The sequence below is a fragment of the Neopelma chrysocephalum genome, unplaced genomic scaffold (assembly GCF_003984885.1).
Source record: "Neopelma chrysocephalum unplaced genomic scaffold, ASM398488v2 Primary Assembly neopelma1_25, whole genome shotgun sequence".
In the NCBI taxonomy this organism is placed as follows: Eukaryota; Metazoa; Chordata; class Aves; order Passeriformes; family Pipridae; genus Neopelma; species Neopelma chrysocephalum.
The window spans coordinates 44388866-44410282 of record NW_020897694.1 but is presented as its reverse complement, the minus strand read 5'-3'; the positions used below and the strand labels follow the sequence as shown (position 1 = coordinate 44410282).

General features: G+C 36.7%; 1 protein-coding gene across 2 annotated transcripts in view; it reads left to right on the top strand.

Annotated features, from left to right (window-relative positions):
* Positions 1–20580, top strand: part of NLGN4X (neuroligin 4 X-linked) — a 184092-nt gene extending 163512 nt beyond the window's left edge. The window contains exons 6-8 of one of the 2 annotated variants that reach the window (XM_027675120.1): positions 4898–5083; positions 6948–7737; positions 16831–20580. In XM_027675120.1, the coding sequence (XP_027530921.1) occupies positions 4898–5083; positions 6948–7737; positions 16831–17680 (1826 nt within the window). In that variant the 3' untranslated portion in view covers positions 17681–20580. The remainder of the gene's footprint in view (positions 1–4897; positions 5084–6947; positions 7738–16830) is intronic. The other variant, XM_027675121.1, reaches the window with a different exon arrangement.
* The last annotated feature ends 837 nt before the right edge of the window (positions 20581–21417 follow it).

Below are 21417 nucleotides of genomic sequence, written 5' to 3'. Positions count from 1 at the left end.
AAGGAAGGGAAAGGGGAAGGAAGGAAGGAAGGGAGAAAGAAAGAGAAAGAAGAAAAGAAAAAGAGAGAAAGAAAGAGAAAGAAGGAAAGAAAAAGAAAGAAAGAGAAAGAGAAAAAGAAAGAAATATGGAAGGAAGGAAAGAAAAGAAAGAAAGAAAGAGAGAAAGAGAAAGAAAGAAAGATGGAAGGAAGAAAAGAAAAGAAAGGAAGGAATGTTCACAGTTGGAATTTAGACCTGCAGCCAGCTATCAGATTGATTCAATATACATTAGGCCCAGGGGCCAAAATATGAGGATAAAGAATGGACTTTTCCCACACTGGTGTAATACTGGATATTACTGTGTGCAAAATGTCAAAGAAAAGTTGTCACAGTAATTTTTTATTTAAAAATGTAGAAAGAATCAGAAAGCACTACATAGGAATTTAAAAATGCAAATTACTGCAAGATTCGAATTATGTTGATGATTGTATTTATCTCTAAGGGTAAAACCATAGTTCTCAGGTCATTCATGGCTAGGCTTCGTGAATGAAGATTTGGGAAGGGCTCTACCCACATTGGTTACAGGCGCACTGGTGGCTGAAGAGGCCGATATGAGATAGACACGTCCGGTTGCAAAAGACACAGCAGAAGGACTGCTTAGGTGAAATATTCTGCAAGACATAATTCCGTGGTTGGAAGAATATAATTTTGATCCTGACCATGTTCACACTAGTGTTTTAATTCAGATCAAGAGTGTATTTTCACAGAAACTCACAGTATTGTCACCACCTCCTTGCACACTGTTTCACATTGCAAAAAGGTTCTGAAAAGTACAGCCTGGACCCTTCCAGGTGAACCTCAACTGGAAGATGTCCTTCCCCTATGCACTGTGTCTACCAATGGTTATTCATTCAGCCCATGGACTGGACAATAATTCAGTCATAGTAAAATAAATTCACGAAATACGTACAGTGGGCACGAGGTCCACCTGTTTGTTCTCTTTAGACTGACTCTTGGAGGTCTACACAGCATGCTAATGTAGGGTGGGCCTCCAACCACTAGACAAGTCTGGAGCTGGACAGAAATAAACTATGAGGAAACATAAAGTACCCTTATTTTTTTTTTTTGGTGTATTACTTGTAATTAATGGTGCATCTCATTTTTTCCACATGACTTCAATAAGGAGAGAAAACACTTCCTTAAACTGAAGTTTCTGAAGTAACCATTGTATTTGTTTTTCTCTGACTCTATCTAGGAAAGCATTCAAGATGATTGCTTTAGTTTTAGCCTACTAGGTAAATAACTAATCAGCAGGCAATGAGCTATACTTTCAGGATCAGTATCAGCAATACAAAAGATAAGCTTACTAGACACTTAGGTTAGTAAACAGTTGCAAATTTCTAAGCATTCTTCTGCAATTAATCCCCCAAAGTTCTAATCACACATAAACACATAGAGCTGGTTGTGCACCAGGCCACCTCCAGGCTGTGTGGGTCACTAGCAGCCCCATTGCCAGGGAGTGGACTTTCCCCCATTTTCTCTGTGGGATATGTGGTTGCTTCAGCATCAGGTGAGCTCCTGCCACTCCCAGCTACCCACTGACCCAACATTCCACAAGACCCCAGACATGCTTAGACACATCCTTGTGTGACAGCACACATGGACAGCCTCTGGATGAGCGCAGACACCCCACAGGAGGGTGCTCTCTCCAGGCTGGAGGGAGTTTGCAATGTTGTGGCCACTTTGCACAATGTCAAACCATGTCCAGCTGCTGCCCTCTTTCTGCCTCCCTATCTCTCCTTTTACAAACTGTCATGCTTCTGTTGCCCTCTTTTTCAAGCTGACCTTTACCTCAGAAGACTCTGATTCACTGGTTACTACTCAGTCTGACTGGTGGTCATATTTCCCTCTGGCACAATAAGTTTGGAGCAAATTTCTGCTAAGGCAGTTTGGGGTATTTCACTCAACACACATGGGATGCACTCACATTCCTCTTTTTCATTCCTCACATTTCTCTTGTTGCTGTCCGTAGCATTTTGCAGCTGGAGAGCCTGATCACCCTTTTTATATCATTATGTGGAAAAAACCCCAAATAAAACAAAACCAAACAAAAAACCTCTTTGTTTTCCATATTAAGCTGTTTCCATTCTTTTCTGCACTGCATTAAACAAGTGAGAAGACCTTTCAGGTTCTGTCAAAACCCAAGACTAAGAATTTTCAGATCACAGAATGTCCTTCAAATCACACTAAATTATAAACTGGGAAATAGTTTTAACTGCACTTAAAAACACATATATAAAAGGCACAGAATATAAATCCCGTCTCAGAAAAAAACCCTGCATTCCTATTGTGAAATCTTCACAGTGATCATAGAAAAAAAGCCACAAAACTCTTATTGTTGTGTGGTTTTGAACAAATAATTACTATTTGCCTGAGTTTCTTCAAATACTTTTGAAAAAATATTTTGCTCTGGTATTCAGAGCATAAAAAAAATACATTCAAAAAAGAGAGGTTTATGAATTCAATTTGTGTCATGTGGGGCTGACTCTTTGCCATGATGATTAGTTTTTAAATTAAGAAAATTTGTTCTTGCAATTAATGAAAATCAGCAGACAACTGTGGAAACAAAAGAAATCTTCATTTGTCTAACATCAGATATTCACTGACTGCAGTTTTATCCAGTTCACCTTTTAGTACATTTCAAAATTACAAAATTCAACCAGCTTTAGCTTGATGCTGCTAGAAGGGCTAAAACATGTTTAGGCTCCGAATATTAATTATCACACTGCTCTAAAGGTTACAACAATCACTTTCTCCAAGTGAGGTCATAGTTCTGATTGAATAAAGCCTTAATTATAGAATATTTTAGAACATTGCAGTAAGCTGCAGCAACAAAGCCAGAAAATGGGTTATTTTTTCTATGACAGTCCTAAAAAGATAATAAAGGCATGAAAAAAAGATAAAAACACATCTGTTAAAAAAAAAATAAAATTGAGACAATTATAGATTAATAGTTTGTTTATTTTTTCCCTGTTGGTATAGAAGAGAAAAAAAGATGTTACTCCATTCTAACTACTGTGCTTGCCATTATTAGAGAAATTTTTTTATGAGAAAGCTGGATCAAATGCTATTTAGCAATATGGACATGATTTGTAGTACTGCAATTGAAACAACTGTTTTCTGAAAAATACAAAGACTCATCAGCACTTGCTGACATTTAATACCTACAAATAATTACTAATTAAATATTAACAAGATTATTTTGTGTAGAAGGTAATACGTTTCACTCAATCATGACTAACCTTGCATTCAGAAATTTATGCCACCATGATGGAGGCCATATAGCATTCCATATTTAGAGTTTAGTCCTGATGTGATATTGCTTTTAAATCTTCAGACAAAATTTTGGATATCATTATAGAAATTTTAGCATAGAAAATATTTCAGTGAAAGTCTGTCAGGTGTGAATGTCCGGCACATCTCATTTTTTCTTCTTTTCTCCTGCCTTGCCTTTTCTTCGCTTCCTCCATATTGTGAACCCCTTCCACCTTGTGGCTTTTCATTCTTCCTATCACCTAAAAAATTACTACAACCAGTGCAAAGAGATCTGTTCCCCCTTGCCAAAGCAGGTGAAATATATTGCAAGGCCTTTTTTTCCCTAGGAATCTAAGGCTTCCCTTCCAGTCTTTCCTAAGATCATGAAGGTCTTGTTACTGCAGGCTCAGGTGTGTCATGATAACAGACTCATATCAAACTGCACCAGACTACAGATTTCCTGAGTCCTGGGTCCCCATTCTAGCAAATTTGTCTGAACTGACAGTTAGCTTGGAAAAGCCTGCCAAGTGATGTCCTTGTTTTGTCTTGATAAGCAGCTGTCAGCGGTGCCTAAATCAGTAAGGTCCATCTGAAAACTTGCATATCCTGGAAGGTATTTCTAACTGACTTCTGACTCAACAGTTGTCTAACAGGAAAAGGTCTGTGGGAGTTACAGAGAGGAGTGTGAGTACATGGCTTCCTGGGGTAATTTGGACATAGCACAAGTCTTACCTGTGAATGATAGGCAGCACAGATAACTGCAATGTTTCACCTTGTTTTCAAAAAACCAAAATTAATCTCAGTTCTAATCTTTGAGTCATTTTGTTCTCAGTTGCAAGACAAGCAGCAGACTTGTCATGCTTTGTTTTTTAAAATCTGATAACCACAATATGGGAACAAAAAAACAGCAGCGCAGCTTTCCCTGCAATTTCCAAGGAGAGAGACAAAACCTGATTTGTTCAGATAAAGCCTCCTTACCAAAGGCTGAATTGATGTGGATTTACCTGCTATCTTCCTAATAAATATCCTCTGTGAAATTGAAGTGCAATTTTTTTCCTAGGCTTTTTCATGTTCCTTTTACTATTTTCTTCTGCCCTTTTTTTTCTGTTTCTGAGTACATCTATCCATATCACAAGTACAGTAATTTAAGTAGCTGTGTAGTTCAGGACAATTTTGACAAGTATTTAGATTAGTGTGTTAGGGAATCTCATTCTCAGTTGATGACCGGCTATCTCACATCTTTGCGCAAAAATAATTTCCTAAGTTTTTTGACCCTACTCATATCTGGTTAAAAAATGTTTAAAATCTTCTGTCTGTATTGTTGCATTGTTACAGAAATGGTTCAGAAATGAAATAGTGATTCTTCATAAACATGACCTCTGCAGTAGGGAAAAACAAACTAAAGCCAAACAGCAAAAGAATGAGTTTCACTGCCTGTTCTAGAGACATTTAACTAGGACTGTGACCTTTAAAAAAAAAAGAAAAAGGGAAGGAAAAGAAAGCACAGAAGATGAAAGGATGGGAAGATGTGTTGTGAACATGTAGATACTTTGTAGCTCACTCTGTGTCTCATGGACTAAAATTATGGGGTTTTGCCTTTTAGGTTTTTTAAGTACTGGCGACCAAGCTGCAAAAGGCAACTATGGATTGCTTGACCAAATCCAAGCTTTACGTTGGATTGAAGAAAATATTGGATCTTTTGGAGGAGACCCAAAAAGAGTTACTATTTTTGGATCTGGGGCAGGAGCTTCCTGTGTCAGTCTTCTGACACTCTCCCACTATTCAGAAGGTAAGCAAAGCACTTTTTTTTTTAACATAGTAGTGTCATGAAAATGACCATATGAGGTAGGCTGAATTAGAATTACATGAGGTCTGTAATTTTTGTAAAATACCTACTAGCTAGTATTCTGGATTTGTATTCGTCAACATAAAAATATATTTATAGGGAAAACTAAATGCTGTTACAGCATAAATCTCATGCAACTAATGCTGGGGGCAATATGCCTTTTCTAGTTTTATCAACAGATTCCACTGGGTCTCCTGTCAAAGAATTTGCCCTAATTAAAATGGAAGAGAGCAGTGACCTTTTTGATTTTTTACGCACTCTTGGCTGCACTTCCAACATATATTTAGATGCTTTCTTTACTTAATAATAACATAACTTAAGCTTATTAAAAACTGTATTTAAATCCCCACAAATACTGTGTGATCCCACACAGTGTTCTTAAGATTTTGGTAAGTGAGCTGTGGGATTTCTGCCCTTAACACTTCACCCCGCAAAAAAAACTCAACAACAAACCCCAAGAATGTACAGCACCAGTACCAAATAATAAATAGTCACGGTGATAAGACCAGATCTACAAAGAATTTATAAAAAAAGACAAAACGAAAATATCTATTATATTTATAAGTCCATGCCATTTTTATCACATTATAACAGACAGGAATTTGTGACAGAAAGCTAAACCCTAGCAAGCAGTTATAGCAGGGTGATTGGTAAACGCACCCCATTTTGAAATACGTACAATTGTGCTTGACAATTCAGTCAGTTGATACAAATAAGAGTGCAGTGGATAACTGTTGAGCAAGCCGTGCCAAACTCATGCAGATGGAACTATGAAAAAGTTAACTGATCAAATAATTGAAATTTTCTTGCATGTGCATTAAGTAATCATCTCAAAGATATATCAACAATGAAACCCACATCCTTTTGTAGCTGTTGCTGTCTTTAACATTTTGAGAGCTTAACAGTAGAAATCATGTCAAGAAGACATCCAAGCATTTCATTTTAAATATAAAGTAGGCCATTTTAATGGTCTTACCAGAGAAAAAGAGATGGAGCAGCTTCACCAGTAAGCTCCCGTTGCTTTTCAGTGCTCTGACACAAAGAAGCTCTTCAGATTTTCAGTTCTCTTTTTATTAGTACACATAAGGCAACCAGAAAGAACTAATGAGTCTCATCTCACTCTCTTTCAAAAATATTTAAATATATTTTTGTTCAACATATAGGCAGTGCTAACACACACATGCAAAATTCAACATGTAGGTAGTGCTAACATATACACACAAAATAATAATAAAAAAATTAAATGGTAAAATTTTCTGAGTAGAAGATTTGAACTTATTAAATTGCTTTTTTTGTAGCAGATTTTTTGAAGTTATATGATGCATGGCTTCTGTGAAGGAAATGCGAGTGTGTAGTTTTCATTTGACCTTTAAACTACTGAAAGGTGCATTCATGAGTGTCATTTACATGGCGAGGAGGATATGATTGCTTGTAGTTGCCAATCCTTTAAAGAAATTTTCAGAGGACTACAACTGTGGTAAAGCCAGAGGACTTCCATCAAAGATGCAAGAAAACTGCAGTATAAGCATGAGTTTTGTTCTTGAAACAGCACCCTGAAATCTTCATGCTTTATGTGTGTGAGCACCAAGAACATGAGAGATTTTAATTAGTAGCTTATTAGAGATAGTATAAAAAGAGAGTAGTGGCCAGGATCTATGGAAATTCAATAGAAATTTTGGTTTATGCACTCTTTAGTGATTGTATAATCAAAGGTTTTTTTGCTTTGTAAGAAATGCTTTTAATTTTTTTTATGCACATATTTTTAAATATCTAATTGGATTTGCATTTAAACGATTTGCACCTGCAGGTTTGTTCCAAAAGGCAATCATACAGAGTGGAACAGCCCTGTCCAGCTGGGCAGTGAACTATCAGCCTGCCAAGTACACTCGGATATTGGCAGATAAAGTGGGCTGCGACATGCTGGATACCACTGATTTGGTTGAATGTCTTCGGAATAAGAATTACAAAGAACTCATTCAACAGACCATCACTCCAGCCACGTATCATATTGCCTTTGGGCCTGTGATAGATGGAGATGTGATTCCAGACGACCCACAGATTCTAATGGAGCAAGGGGAATTCCTTAACTATGATATAATGCTGGGCGTGAATCAAGGGGAAGGTTTAAAATTTGTGGATGGAATTGTAGACAATGAAGATGGTGTTTCCCCAAATGATTTTGACTTTTCTGTCTCCAATTTTGTGGACAATCTTTATGGTTATCCAGAAGGGAAGGATACACTGCGAGAGACCATTAAATTCATGTACACCGACTGGGCAGACAAAGAAAACCCTGAAACAAGACGAAAGACCCTGGTTGCTCTTTTTACAGACCACCAGTGGGTTGCTCCGGCTGTTGCTACCGCTGACCTGCATGCCCAGTATGGATCTCCAACATATTTCTATGCATTTTATCACCATTGCCAAAGTGAAATGAAACCCAGCTGGGCTGATTCAGCTCATGGTGATGAAGTCCCTTATGTGTTTGGGATTCCTATGATTGGTCCCACAGAACTGTTCAACTGCAACTTTTCCAAGAATGATGTCATGCTCAGTGCAGTGGTTATGACGTACTGGACTAACTTTGCCAAAACTGGGTAAGTGTGACCCCCAGCGTTCCTTTCTGTTGATAACATGCTTCTAAAACAGTCAATACCCCATTGCAGTGGCCTCAAACTCTGATTTTGCAGTAGTATTATAGAACTGTTTGCATTAAGACAGGAGGTAAATGAGGCTTATTCATATTTAATAGATTTTTAATTAGTGTGTTCCCTCAGACTATTTTCTTTCAGTAGCTCAGTGAGAATAATAATGCACCATATTTTTTGTTCAAAAAATAGGATAATTATTAAGACAAAAAGCATGTCTCAGACAAAAGGTGGCTCACTAAGATACTGAAAAATCAGAGGCAACATGTCTACCACTTGAAGAAGGAACTGTCAGGCAGATAGCACTTATCTGCTGCAAAAGAAAGGAAGTTCTTGATTTTCAGTGACCTTCACAGGGATGAGGACTCAGGGAGGAATTAGAACAGAAAGGCAGACACTAGAAAAATTTTTCCCTCTGAGGGCTATAATGGCAATAATAAGTACTTGACTGGAATGAAGAAGAGATTCAGATAAAAATTTTGCTTTGAGAAGGTTAAAAATTTAAATTAATTCTGCTTAGAAAACAAAATAAAGACATCAGTGTTTTGCTGAAATAGTGTTATAAACATCCAGGAAAGAACCCTCAAAGCAGCTTAATCTGTGAACACTATTAATAAATTCTGTTCTCTTCCTATACCATTCCTTTAAAGAGTATTGCAGTGTTTTGCTTGAGCAGCAAGGGCTTTTTTGTTAACCTTGAGTCTTCAGTACTGAATTAAAACAAAGATACTTGTGGCACAAAGGAGCTGTAAATCTTTTCACTGAATGTTTAATGGTAGGATTGGGCTCTGGAAACTGCAGCTTTACTGCACTGCAGTGAACGATTTGCAGCTATATAAGAAAAACTCAGAGGTGCCCATTGTGAAACACTCAGAGGCTTTAGTTCTTGCTACCTTTGATGAATCTGAATGACGTTCAAGGGAGAGGGATTTTGCCTCTTAACAAGAACTTGAAGCATGAATGGAGTAAAAACCAATCAAATACTTCAGGTCAATTTACAAGGCAAAAAAAAGCTTTCGTTGCACCACATGTTAGGTGAACAGGTACTTTTGCATACAGAAATCCCACAGTTCAGCAACAAAAGTGAATGAACTCTGTAATATTTAGATGTATTTGGCAACAAGAAGTCATCAGTACTGGGATGGGCAAACATCATGACAAAATCTTGGTTTATGGACAGAGAATACCCTGTGCTGACTGTACCACATGCTCAGAAAAACAATGATACCATCGGTTTGTCTTTATTTTTGTAGATGAGGTGCCACATATACATAAAGGACTTCGGATCCTCACAAGTATACATAATTGGAATTCTTACAGAGATGCAAGACTTCCACAGTTACACTATTGTTTACAATTACTTTATGACTATTCCCTGTAGATTAAGAAGTTGTATTTAAGCAGTTTTTGAGGCTAACAGGAGCTTCTCGCAGTCCCAGCTGCCACCGTTACCCATAGCACTTTCCAGCTGTTGCTACTTGAAAGCTAATTTCAGCAGGCTATATCCAGTTCTCTAGTTATGAAGCCATTGTCATACTACACCTAAAGGCAAAAAAGGTTCTTTGGGAGACCCATTAGTCATTTCTGAAACTTTCCCATTGTGGATGAGACAGGAATGGGGTATGTATTCTATTACAGACTCACTCCTTTATAGACAGTCTGAAAGATTTGTCATTAGAAATGACCTCTAGCTGTAAAATTTCAGTTTTCACAAGGAAAGGAAAAGAGCAACACAATATATATTACCTTGATGGGGTTTTTTTGTTTATATGAACAATGATTAATTTTTCTGAAAAGTACAACAATTACTTGGAGGTAAATAATATCTTAAGATTACATTTGCTCTGCATCTCTGGTTCCTCCAATGGAAAAGAGAACATTGTAGCACCTCAAGCCTAGAGCAAAGATGATCTCTGGAGTAACCATTCTCCTCTCTACTCACTCATGTGCAATCTGGAATCTGTGACTCAGGTTCTCCCACCCTCAAAAAGATTTATATAGTTCAAGACTGCATTGTTGGGGGCTCTGCTTTGGGATTCCCCCCCCTATTTTTAATTGATCATTTCCCATCCTAATTCTGATAGAGCTTGTCTTGCTTTGTGTTTGTACCCATGGCAACATACATGAAAAATCTAACTGAAAGATTTTATTATTACACATTTCCCTGTAGGCGAGCCTTGAACATTAAAACTGCAGATATATTTATTTAATTTAAAAGTCTCTAAGACTCTTCTAATCTTGATGATTCTCCCACGGAGACTGTATCCAAGAACTTATTGTATAATTATGGCTCAGGTGGTTCATCATTCTGAGGGATCGTAGTAGGTTCTTAATGACGCGTCACCCGTTCCTAAAAAGAGACACGCTGTTCAGTGGGCCTGCTGCAAAGGCTGGGTTTGGAGGGCAGGTCAATCTTATAAAATCAAAAGATAAGACACAATGTTTTTATTGTGTTTAACTTGGAAGTCAGTTACTGAAGCTAGCAAATAGGAGGTGACAATGAAAGTGTTTAATGGCAGATACTTTGTGCTTGAAATTAATGCCTTGAAGTTGCATTTTGCTAATCCTTCATTCTCTACCTTTCTGTGAATCTTTTATTTATTATTATTAACAATCTTTTTTTTTTTGCCTTTTCAAAACTATGTTTCTAACATGCCTTAGAAGCAGGCCAATTTTTTACGGAGTGAGTGTGAGATACTGCATTTGGAATACAAAAATGACATGAAAATACAGCTTTTAATTCCACTTTGTGCAGAATTATATGTGAGAGCTTCATTAAGAGGTGCACTTAGAGCTTCAGTCTGCTGCCAGTAGTACTATCTTAACTGTAATGGTAATTTTATGTGCCAAGTGTTCTGTTAGTTAGGGCCATGTTACCTCCTTCGCAGATACATCAGCAGAGGGAGAGTGAACAACATGAGGGGTTGTGTGCCAGTCCTTCACAGATACTCTGTCAGCTACACTCTTGTGAAGAAGGATTTGAAGTTTCACATACTATATACAAAGCCATGCTGTCATTAGAGGCATCTATCAGGTTTCTAAAAATTGCCCTCTTTGTGAAGAATTACAGTACTCTAGTTTTGCTGCCATTCATCCAGCTCTACCTACGCTGGTATCGGGAAAGATAAAGCTCTAAATGATATATCCTTGTTTTCTTTGTACTTCAGATAAAAACTCCAGAATTATTTCACTACTATTGATTCTGAAGCACAAACTTGCATACATTTCTGAGTTATTAAGAATGTCTATGTTTTATATTCAGTTTGGTTCTCTAATAGAAGGCATGATTAAACTTACAATTATAAAAGTATATTTTCAAATCAATTCTCGGTGAACTCTTCTATGAGGCTGTTGCTTTTTTTTGATGTTTTTGTCTGAAGAAATAACTGTCTCCAATGGCAAATCTGTATTAGTCGAAGAAAACAGTGTGCTTATGGTTTGCTTTCCTTAGCGGTTATAATAGCTGACTGGAGCATGGCAACAGTGGGACCTGGTAATAAGTGAGGAAAGGAAGTGAGGGAAGATATGCCTGTGTACCAGTCCTTCAGGCAAGACTGTCTCTGCCATTATTAGTATTGTGACACTAGAAAAAAAAATCAGCAGAAGAATGAAGAAATGTCAGTTTTTCTCTCTCCTCTTTTTTTTTTCTTCCCATATGGAGGAAAGAGTAGTACTGAAAGAAAATAAATGATCAAAGGGCCTTTCAGAGTTTTGGAGACAAACAGAAAAACTCAGTATGTAACCGTGAAGACATTTTGCTCTCCAATAAAGTAAGAGAAGGACCCAAATAATAAAATACTTTAAGTGCATTAACATAACACTTACATTGTCCTATTTTTGCAGAAGTGGTTAAAACACAAATTGTATTTTGCTATGTTGTATGGAATATGGATTATGAGAAGACCTCTTAATTCATCACTCTTCTCATTACAATATCAGCAGATATGAAATACTCAGGTCTCTTATTTGCCCTTCAGATCAGCTACTAATTCACTACTTGTGAACAGGAGTATGTGTTGCTCTTCAGTCAGCATCCATTGCAGGCACATTTACTTTGTATTGCCTGAGAAAAAATTAATGCTTTGATTGCACGTCTCTAGCCAATGAGGTGTGAATTAAATGACAATATATAGCAACATCCTAAGTTGTGCAAAATCAGTGCAGACTAAAAGTGAGAGAAAAAAAGTGAGAGGTGAAATGGGATTATCCTGCACGTTAACAAAAATATACCTTAGATAAGACAAGAAATACCGTCTTATTTTCTTCTGTTATATGGAAAAAAAGTGCAGACATTCCATGATGGGGACATTTTTTGTTGCAGAAGCTGTTTAAATTGAATTTTAAAGGTGGTAAAACTAAATAATGAGAGAGCAAAATGAATAATAATAATAATTAATTTCGTTATAACAGTAGCATGAATAAAAAAAAATCTCCCTAACAACACATAGAATTGGGAAACAAGTTATCTAATCCCTATGAGAGTCATTACTGGAAGAAGTACAGAACTGAAAATATATTGTTCATATTATACTGTTATCAGCATGATTGCAGCAGGTTTTTAAAGGAAGGTTTCCTAGCAGCCTATGCATTACACATTTGAGCCTCAAGAACATCTAGAAGCACAAAGGTGATGTGAGGGGCTAAAAAAGGAAAAAGGAAATTTGAAATTAATGACAGATAAGAGTTTTGCTGAACAGCTGATTTGATAGGAGAAATGATTTTCTGTACGTCTGTGTTTCATGCCTACCAATAAAACTGGAAAATTGTTCATAATAAGAGAAGCTGCCCAACTACCCAAGAAAAAAGCTTAACAAGTTATAAGTTGTCACCTTATGACTTCATTAATTTTTTGCAGTGTACATAGGAGAAAGACCAAGGAAAGTAAAAATTCTCTTGTTTATATCTACTGAATATTTTTTGCACATTATCATTAATTTGTAAGACCAAGGTCCATGCATTATTAGATCTTCTATTTAGGACTGGACTTAGTTATTCACTTTTCTTTAAAAAAAGATTATTTAGATATCTATCCTCCAAATTCAGAGAGAATATTCAGACGATTTATTCATTTATTAAGTATTCAACCCTAGAGTTGGTGTCGGTGGTAGAGCTCTGATACCCACAGCAAAGAATGACTTGTCTTTAGAGCTGGCTGATTTTTTTCTGTTCGTTGTTTCAAGGGACAACTTCATGCCCCCACACAGTCATGTAAACAAATATTGAAATACAAGCCTACCCTCATGTAATGTTATTTTCTCTCTTGTGTTTGGAGGAGGCGGCAGCATAATTGGCTGCTCCTAGTAGATATAGTTAAAAATGACAGATGGAGGTAGAGAATGGAAGAAGGGGAAAGGGAGATTGATATTTACTTGTTTTGCAGGCTGTTTTTAGGGGAAGTGAATCACAGAATTACAGAATGGGAAAAGTTGGAAGGGACCACAGTGAGAATGTAAATTTAAAAGATGTTTAGTTGCTAAAATAATTATTTGCTGACATTTTTATAGGGCCATTAAAAAAAAAAGGAAGAGAAAAAAATGTGCATGTCCAGCTTGGCTGCTCATTGAAATGAGTGCTCAGCTTCTTTGTTTCCTGTACTGTGTATCAAATGCAACTCATTTACCCAAACTAGTTTAATGAATTGGTTTTCCATAGGACCCTTCCCAGAGTCTTTTATGCTGTGAATCAGAACAGTAAGGGGGGACAATGTAAGAGTTTCTGACAAGAAAAATGCTTTGCCTTTTGATAATCTTGTTGATTTTTAACTTGCTTTAGAATTTATGTATTGAACCCCAAATTTCTGTAAAAGTAGATATGTTGAATATGACCAGTATCTTCTCCTGTGGATTTTCCAAATCTTTCAGTCTGTTATTTAAGCTTTATTTTTTTCTTCAATGTATGTTAGAATCCCTCAAAGTAGCAGCATACATCTGTTTCTGTACTGCTTGGAAGTGAATATTACTCCTCTAGTTTGAACTGGGATGAACAATTACCAAGCAATTATCTTTTTGTTCAGAATTAATACAACTTGGCTAACTGTTAATACATAAAATTAAAAATAAATAAATAAAAAGATAAAAAGATAGATAGCTAGATAGACAGACAGATAGATAAATGAAATGGTAGCAGTTTCAGACTCCCTAGTTTATATCTTTTGTATCTTATTGAGATAGGAAAGATCAGGTACAGTATTTAAAAAAAAACAGCAGCGCACTAAACCACCCCAAATACTAAAACCACAAGCATAAGTAAGCCAAAATACCAAAATTATATAGGAAAAGAATTCTTCTTTTCACTCAGATAAAAGGTATGATAAATTCTCTCTATGTACACCAAAGGAAGACTACAGTAGGCTATCAAGCTCACAGGCTTTTGAAAATGGAAAAAGAAAAAAACTGAGATGCTTTAAAATCTGTAGTGGTGGGGCTTGATATTCCCATAACATACATAACTGTATATTGGAAGAAAAGGAAAATATTAGAATAGTTTTGTGGAAAATAAACTAATGCGTATGGGATAGAAAAGGAGAATGGAGAGTTCCCAGAGTAATGCACAGAAAATAAATAATGTATAGTATATTACAAAGTCACAGAAAATACTGTTTGCTGCAAAAGAAGATGCAAACTCTTGCAAAACAGAATATTAAGCTCAGTATTAGTAATTTTAAATTTCTGTATTTTTTTCATGGCAAGAGGAAGTAGTATATAACTTAAAGTTTACTAAAGTTATAGAGATACACATACATTGACAATCACAGAATCACATAATATACTGAGTTGGAAGGGACCCACAAGGATCATCTAGTCCAGCTCCTGGCCTGGCACAGAACCATCCCCAAGAGTCACACGACGTGTCTGAGAGTATTGTCCAAAAGCCTCTTGAACTCTCTCAGGCTTGATACTGTGATCGCTTCTTTGGGAGCCTGTTCCAGTGCCCAGCCACCTTCTGGGTGAAGAACCTCTTTCTAATATACAACCTAAACCTCCCTTGACACAACTTCAGGGCATTCCCTCCAGGTTCTGTCATAGTCATCACAGAGAAGAGATTAGTGTCTGCCCTTCCTCTTCCCCCCAGAGGAAGATGTAGACTGCAATGAGGTCTCCCCTCAGTCTTCGAGGCTGGACAGACCAAGTGACCTCAGCTACTCCTCATACAGCTTCCCTTCAAGGCTTTCACCCTCTTCATTGTCCTTCTTCGTACACTCTCCCATAGCTTAATATCTTTCTTATATTGTGGTGCCCAAAACTGCACACAATATTCAAGGTGAGGCTGCTCCAGTGCAGAGCAGAGTGGGACAATCCCCTCCCTCGACTGGCTGGTGATGCTTTGCCTGATGACCCTCAGATCACAGTTGCCAGGGCACTGCTGACTCATATTCAACTTGCCAGCGACCAGGACCCCCAGGTCCCTTTCCGTGGCACTGCTTTCCAGCATCTCATTCCCAAGTCTGTACATACATCTGGGGTTACCCCATCCCAAGTGCAGAATCCAGCACTTGCCCTTGTTAAACTTCATATGACTGGTGATTGCCCATCTCTCTAATTTTTCGAGGTCTGTCTGCAGGGCCTCCCTGCCTTTGAGAGAGTCAACAGCTCCTCTGAGTTTTGTATCATCTGCAAACTTACTTAGTATCCTTTCCAGTTCTGCATCCAAGTCATTAATGAAGATGTTGAAGAGCACAGGGCCCAAGATGGAGCCTTGTGGAACCCCACTAGTGACAGGTCACCAGTCTGATGTTACCCCATTAACTATTACCCTCTGTCCTCGACCCATGAGCCAATTGCTTACCCACCATATGTTTGTCCAGCTGTGTGCTGGACATTTTGTCCAGAAGAATCCTGTGAGAGACAGTATTGAAAGCTTTACTGAAATCCAAAAAGATTACATCAACTGGCTTCCCTTGATCAACTTGATGGGTTACCTTGTCGTGAAAGGAAATCAGGTTTGATAAGCAGAACTTTCCTCTCATGAAGCTATGCTGGCTGTGGCCAATGACTGCGTTGTCTTCCAGGTGTTTTTCTATATTTCCCAGAATAATTTTCTCCATAATTTTACCAGGCACTGAAATGAGACTGACAATATTTAAATACTCTCTGTGAAATTGGTTTGTCTTTATTCTGAACATATAAGGAAAAAAAATATGGAAAAAGCATAATGTTGATTAAATATCTGGCTTGCCAATGTTGAAATAATCTGAGTTTTGTACTACTCCTATCTCTACTACTACTTAAGTACTATAAAACTTGTTGATCTCAGCTAATATATATCTCATCTTCACAAAGTGGGACAGAGTTAAGGCTCACTGTCCTATGACCATTAAGCACAGTTCCTTCATAGCAATGATCTCATGGAACTTTCAAATAGTTATCTGCTAATGCAAATGATGGAAAGATTTGCGACATAAAAATAGTTCAAAGGTTTTTTGCCAATGCAGATATTTGAATGAAGGAGGACTAATAGCTCAGTAAAGGAACACAGAGATAAATGGTTTCCAGTTACATGTATTACCCTTGCTACTTCATGTTTTAAGGTTTTTGTTTGTAATATATACAGCTAATATTTCTTGTGTTCACATGGACTTCCAATATTGCCATAGGGATTGGATGCTCATATTTACTACTTACAGCAGTGGAAGTAGTGGTACTGTAAATGAAAAAGTTAGTGTCAACCCTGAGAAGAATTGAACCTGCACCTTTACTATGGGGAGAGGTAATTAGTACCTCTCTAATACAGTATATCTCTAAGACATACTCTTCGGAGTATGATACTGAATCACAGAATTCAGATGGCCTGTTGGCATCTGAAACACTGTCCTTTCTCTGTTTTAATGTAAAAAAATGCACTGTACAGTAAGTAATTTTCTTTTGATTATTTATTAACAGCTGTTCTTCATTTAGGGAAGGCTTTTTAGCTTCTTTTTTTAGATTATTTTTAGTATTGCAAATCCATTAACTTTAGGATTAAGGGGGTTTGGGTTTTTTTGCTTTTATCTGTTTTGGGGGGGGTAGATTAATGACTATAATATTGTCTGTTTTTTTTTTTTAGAGATCCAAACCAACCTGTTCCACAGGATACAAAGTTCATCCACACAAAACCCAACCGCTTTGAAGAAGTGGCCTGGTCCAAATACAATCCTAAAGACCAACTTTATCTGCATATTGGCCTGAAACCCCGGGTTCGTGATCACTACCGAGCAACAAAAGTTGCTTTTTGGTTGGAGCTCGTACCACACCTTCATAACCTGAATGAAATATTTCAGTATGTTTCCACAACAACTAAAGTCCCCCCTCCTGACATGACCTCATTTCCTTATGTGACACGACGTTCTCCTGGTAAATTGTGGCCAGCCACCAAACGCCCAGCAATGACACCTGCCAACAACCCCAAACATTCAAAAGACACACATAAAACAGCTCCAGAAGATACGACAGTTCTGATAGAAAACAAGCGAGATTACTCCACGGAGCTGAGCGTCACCATTGCTGTGGGGGCATCCTTGCTATTCCTCAATATTTTAGCTTTTGCTGCATTGTATTACAAGAAGGACAAGCGACGTCACGAGACTCACAGGCGCCCCAGTCCCCAGAGGAACACAACCAATGATATAGCACACATACAAAACGAAGAGATCATGTCATTGCAGATGAAGCAGCTAGAACATGACCATGAGTGTGAATCGCTGCAGGCCCACGACACACTGAGACTAACCTGTCCACCTGACTACACACTTACTTTGAGAAGGTCCCCAGATGATATCCCGCTAATGACACCCAACACCATAACCATGATCCCAAATACATTAACAGGAATGCAGCCTTTGCATACTTTCAACACCTTCAGTGGAGGACAAAACAGTACAAATTTGCCCCATGGACATTCGACCACTAGGGTATAGCTTAGCCCTTCCCCCTCTACCCTCACAAGCCACTTGGAAGAAAGAAGAAAAAGAAAAAAAAAAGAAAAAAAAGAAGAGGAAAAGTTATAACACCATCCATTGAACACCTTGTCAAAATCTAAAGTAAAAACAAGTAAAAGAGAAGGACAGTCATTATTTTCTTACTGATCCTTCCCACAGAAACTCACTGATATTAAAGATCAACTACAAACCCTGTGAAATGTGAAAAGTGTACATTGCTGTTACGATACTGCTTTAAGATCTCAGCCACTTTGATTGAAAGTTGAGGCCAGAAGAAGTAATTTAAAATGGTGTTTTAAGTGTAACAAGCAAAGCAGAGTCTTCTGGAACACAGAGCCAGTGACTGTACAGGTGTTTTGTTTTGGGTTTTTATAATAAATAAAATAATAAAAAAGATTCTTTATGTGCCATACCATGAATGGCCATTGATAAAACAAAGACATCACCATGGGCTTTTACCCAGCATATGAAACTGTAATCCAGATGGGGAAAATAGAATTTTATTATTAAAAACAAAAATTAAAAAAAAAAGAGGAGGACTGACTATGCAGTAAAATACGTATAGTTCTGCGCAAAGAGATGACTTGCCAGCCTGAACTATATTTAAAGAAACTTTGTAAAAATGTACATAGCTGTGAGTTTAAAAACAAACGAACAACAACAAAAAAAAAGCAGCTTTTATTGATGTTTTCAGTTTGAAAAGAGCTTTTAGAAAGATTGTGCATTCGATTGTGACCTATGTGTATATACATTAGTCATATCACCTCTGTTTCCTCCAAGACCAAAGGAGGAATTCCTTCTTAATTACTAGTGGTAAACAAAAAACATGAGTTTTTTCTAACATGTTTCATTTATATGAGACCATGGTGTCATGCAGAGGATACAGTTGTCTGTGTGACCTGCGTATTTTTCTCTTACAGGTTACACTAATGCATGTTAAAGTATTCATAGGAGATTGTTGTTCTTTTCTGAAACATTTTTTCTATAATTTAATTTTGTGTTAGCTTTTGTTAAATTGCAACACAACAATGGATTGGAAAATGAAGAGAAAAAACGCAAAAGAAAATAATTACTATTTTATACTTGTTGAACTGAACCAAGAAACATCTAATAACATATATTCAGAGTCCAGTTTGTAGTTCTTGGTTATTGTGATACCTTAGGAAGAGTTTTGTGCCCTGACAAAAGCAATGAAAGCCTGTGTTTTGGTCAGCCTTCTCTGAGGAAAATTAGCTCTATATTCACCAGCAGTTGCAGTAGAATCTCAGCTGATAAGACACCTCCTTAGTTTTGCTAAATGATATAAAACTACAATTTGAAAGTGGGGAAATGCAGGGTTTGTTGGCTGGCTGTTTTTCAAAGTGTTCAGAATGGTCAGTGTGTAAGGAACTTCTCAACCCAGTATCTTGATTTGTGCTTGAGAGTGTACCTGTCACAAAATGCTTATTTTGCTGATTTATTGCACAGCAGTCCTGTAGTCAAAGAATATGATGGAGAGAGAAGCAGAGAGATCATCAGCTGTTCTGCATCTGAACAAAATTGAAAATCCCAGAGATCATCACTCTCAGAAAAGGCAAAATTATTAGCTGGTTATTCCCTTCGGCCCTTCCTTCACTAGAAAAGCAGAGACCAAGCAGAGCTATCAAACAAAGTAACTTGACAGTTTGATTCAAACAACTGATTTGAATGTAAAAAGCTAGAAATTAGTTCTCGCAGATGAAGATTGCTTTATATTTTGTCTTTGAAAGTTATTCCATCATTGAGAGATAGTAACCAAAGATCTTTAAACAAATTGGTCTGCACTTGAACCTAATTATCGCAGATGTATTTTCTATTATTATTCCACAACTACACTGCATAAATATCATCTGTCCCATAAGTATCTAACACAAGATGCCTTGTACCTCTTCTTGTTTTCTACACTTTTTGTTTTTGAATAAAATATCTTGGAATAGTCGCCCCTACAAATAAAATCAAAGACAAGGTGATTCACTGAGGTCTATTCATCTGCACAACTCCTTGTTGTAGTAGGCAATAAAACAAATTCTGAATGAAAGAAGTGAAAAGGTAATGACATGATAAAAATGCAACACGTGGCTGGTACAATCCTTTATCTTTAGTAAACATACTATAAATCTGACCTGAAAGCTCAGGTTGGAATGTGATAAAAGAGCAACTTCAAAGTACAATTATTAGAAAATGGAAAACTCTTTTGTTTTTTTCACTGATCCATCACATAATATTTATAAATGCTGACTCTATACCAGGCCATTTCCACCAATTATTTAATGCCTCAGCTGAGATGCAGCAGTTCATAACTCTTAAAAAAAGGTTTAAAAAAAAAGAAAAAAAAAAAAAGAAAAAAAGGTAATGATGCTTGACATCATAAGCAGTTGGTTATGTTTGTAATGTGAATTACAGTATTTGTTTAGTACTTCCAATTGTCTTCTGCTAGCAATATGTACAGTACTGTGTCAGGCTTGTGACATTTGGGTAAAAAAAAGTTCCTGTAAGTGAATGATTTTAGCTTTTAAAAATAATTACAATCAAGTTGATTTAATAATTTGATACATCTGGACTGATGTATGATTTATAGAGGGAACAGATTTATAGGGTCTTCATAGAATTCTATAATAATGATATCAAAATATACTTTGGAACTGTAAAAGAAAAACAAAAGTACTTTCCCAGGCTTATATTCTTGTCCTTACGAGGCACACAGGGTTCAATGGTTTCTTCTGTTATCGTTTTGCAATTTTTTGTTTTTTGCCTTAAGTAATGATAGAAGATATATATGGCTGGACACATATGTATAAACTTTTCAGCAGCATTTTTAATAATAAAATATCACGGTATTTTCTAATGCTTTGTGCAAATAACTACGTTTTCATCCTTTTGTGTAGAAAGTCTTTCAGAGGTGTGTTTTCTGCCCCATCTCCATTTCATTATCTAATGTAAACAATGCCTTGATACACAGTATAAAAATATTAAAGTAACAGAGGTTGCACTTTTAAGTTAACATTGAGTTTTCATGGCTTTTGTAGTTCTATAAGCCTGCAAGTAAAAGGAAAGCAACTCAGACAATGAAGATGTAGGAGAATAAGTTCCATATACTTATTACCTCTATGCACTGCAATTCCCATTGAAGCAATGGCTGAATTATTTTGTTAGTATTTTCTGAGACACTGAAAAAAAAGCTTGGGTAAGCAGCTTCCCTTAATAGTGTATAGCTTAGCAGCTGAAAAATGTATCTTCCAAATTAGTGATCAGAATAATGCAGATAAATCTAATACACCGAGCCTCCACAAGTAAAAATACTTTCCTTTTATATTTTAAATTTAGATAAGTAATTAGTTTTGTTAGAAAAAAATATGTAGGAGTAGCAATATATGTTACTCATATATATTTAAGGTATTTACATAGATTGCAAATATGTCATTATCATTCTTCCTTCAAAGGCTGAGTAAGTAAATAGTTTGTTCTTTTATGATGTTAGATTCTGTTTACCAATGAGGTTTCCTTTCACTGGAAAGGTACATAGACATTTTAGTAATTTGAGCTGGGTATTGTTTGCTTTCTGTAACTATTCTGCTGAATAGAGGTACTAACAACGTTTGAAGAATTTTGAGCATATTAGTTAAGATTATTTGCAAAAAGCAAATTCTGAATTATTCATATCAGATTTTTGATGTGAAGAATCAAGCTTCTGAGATAGA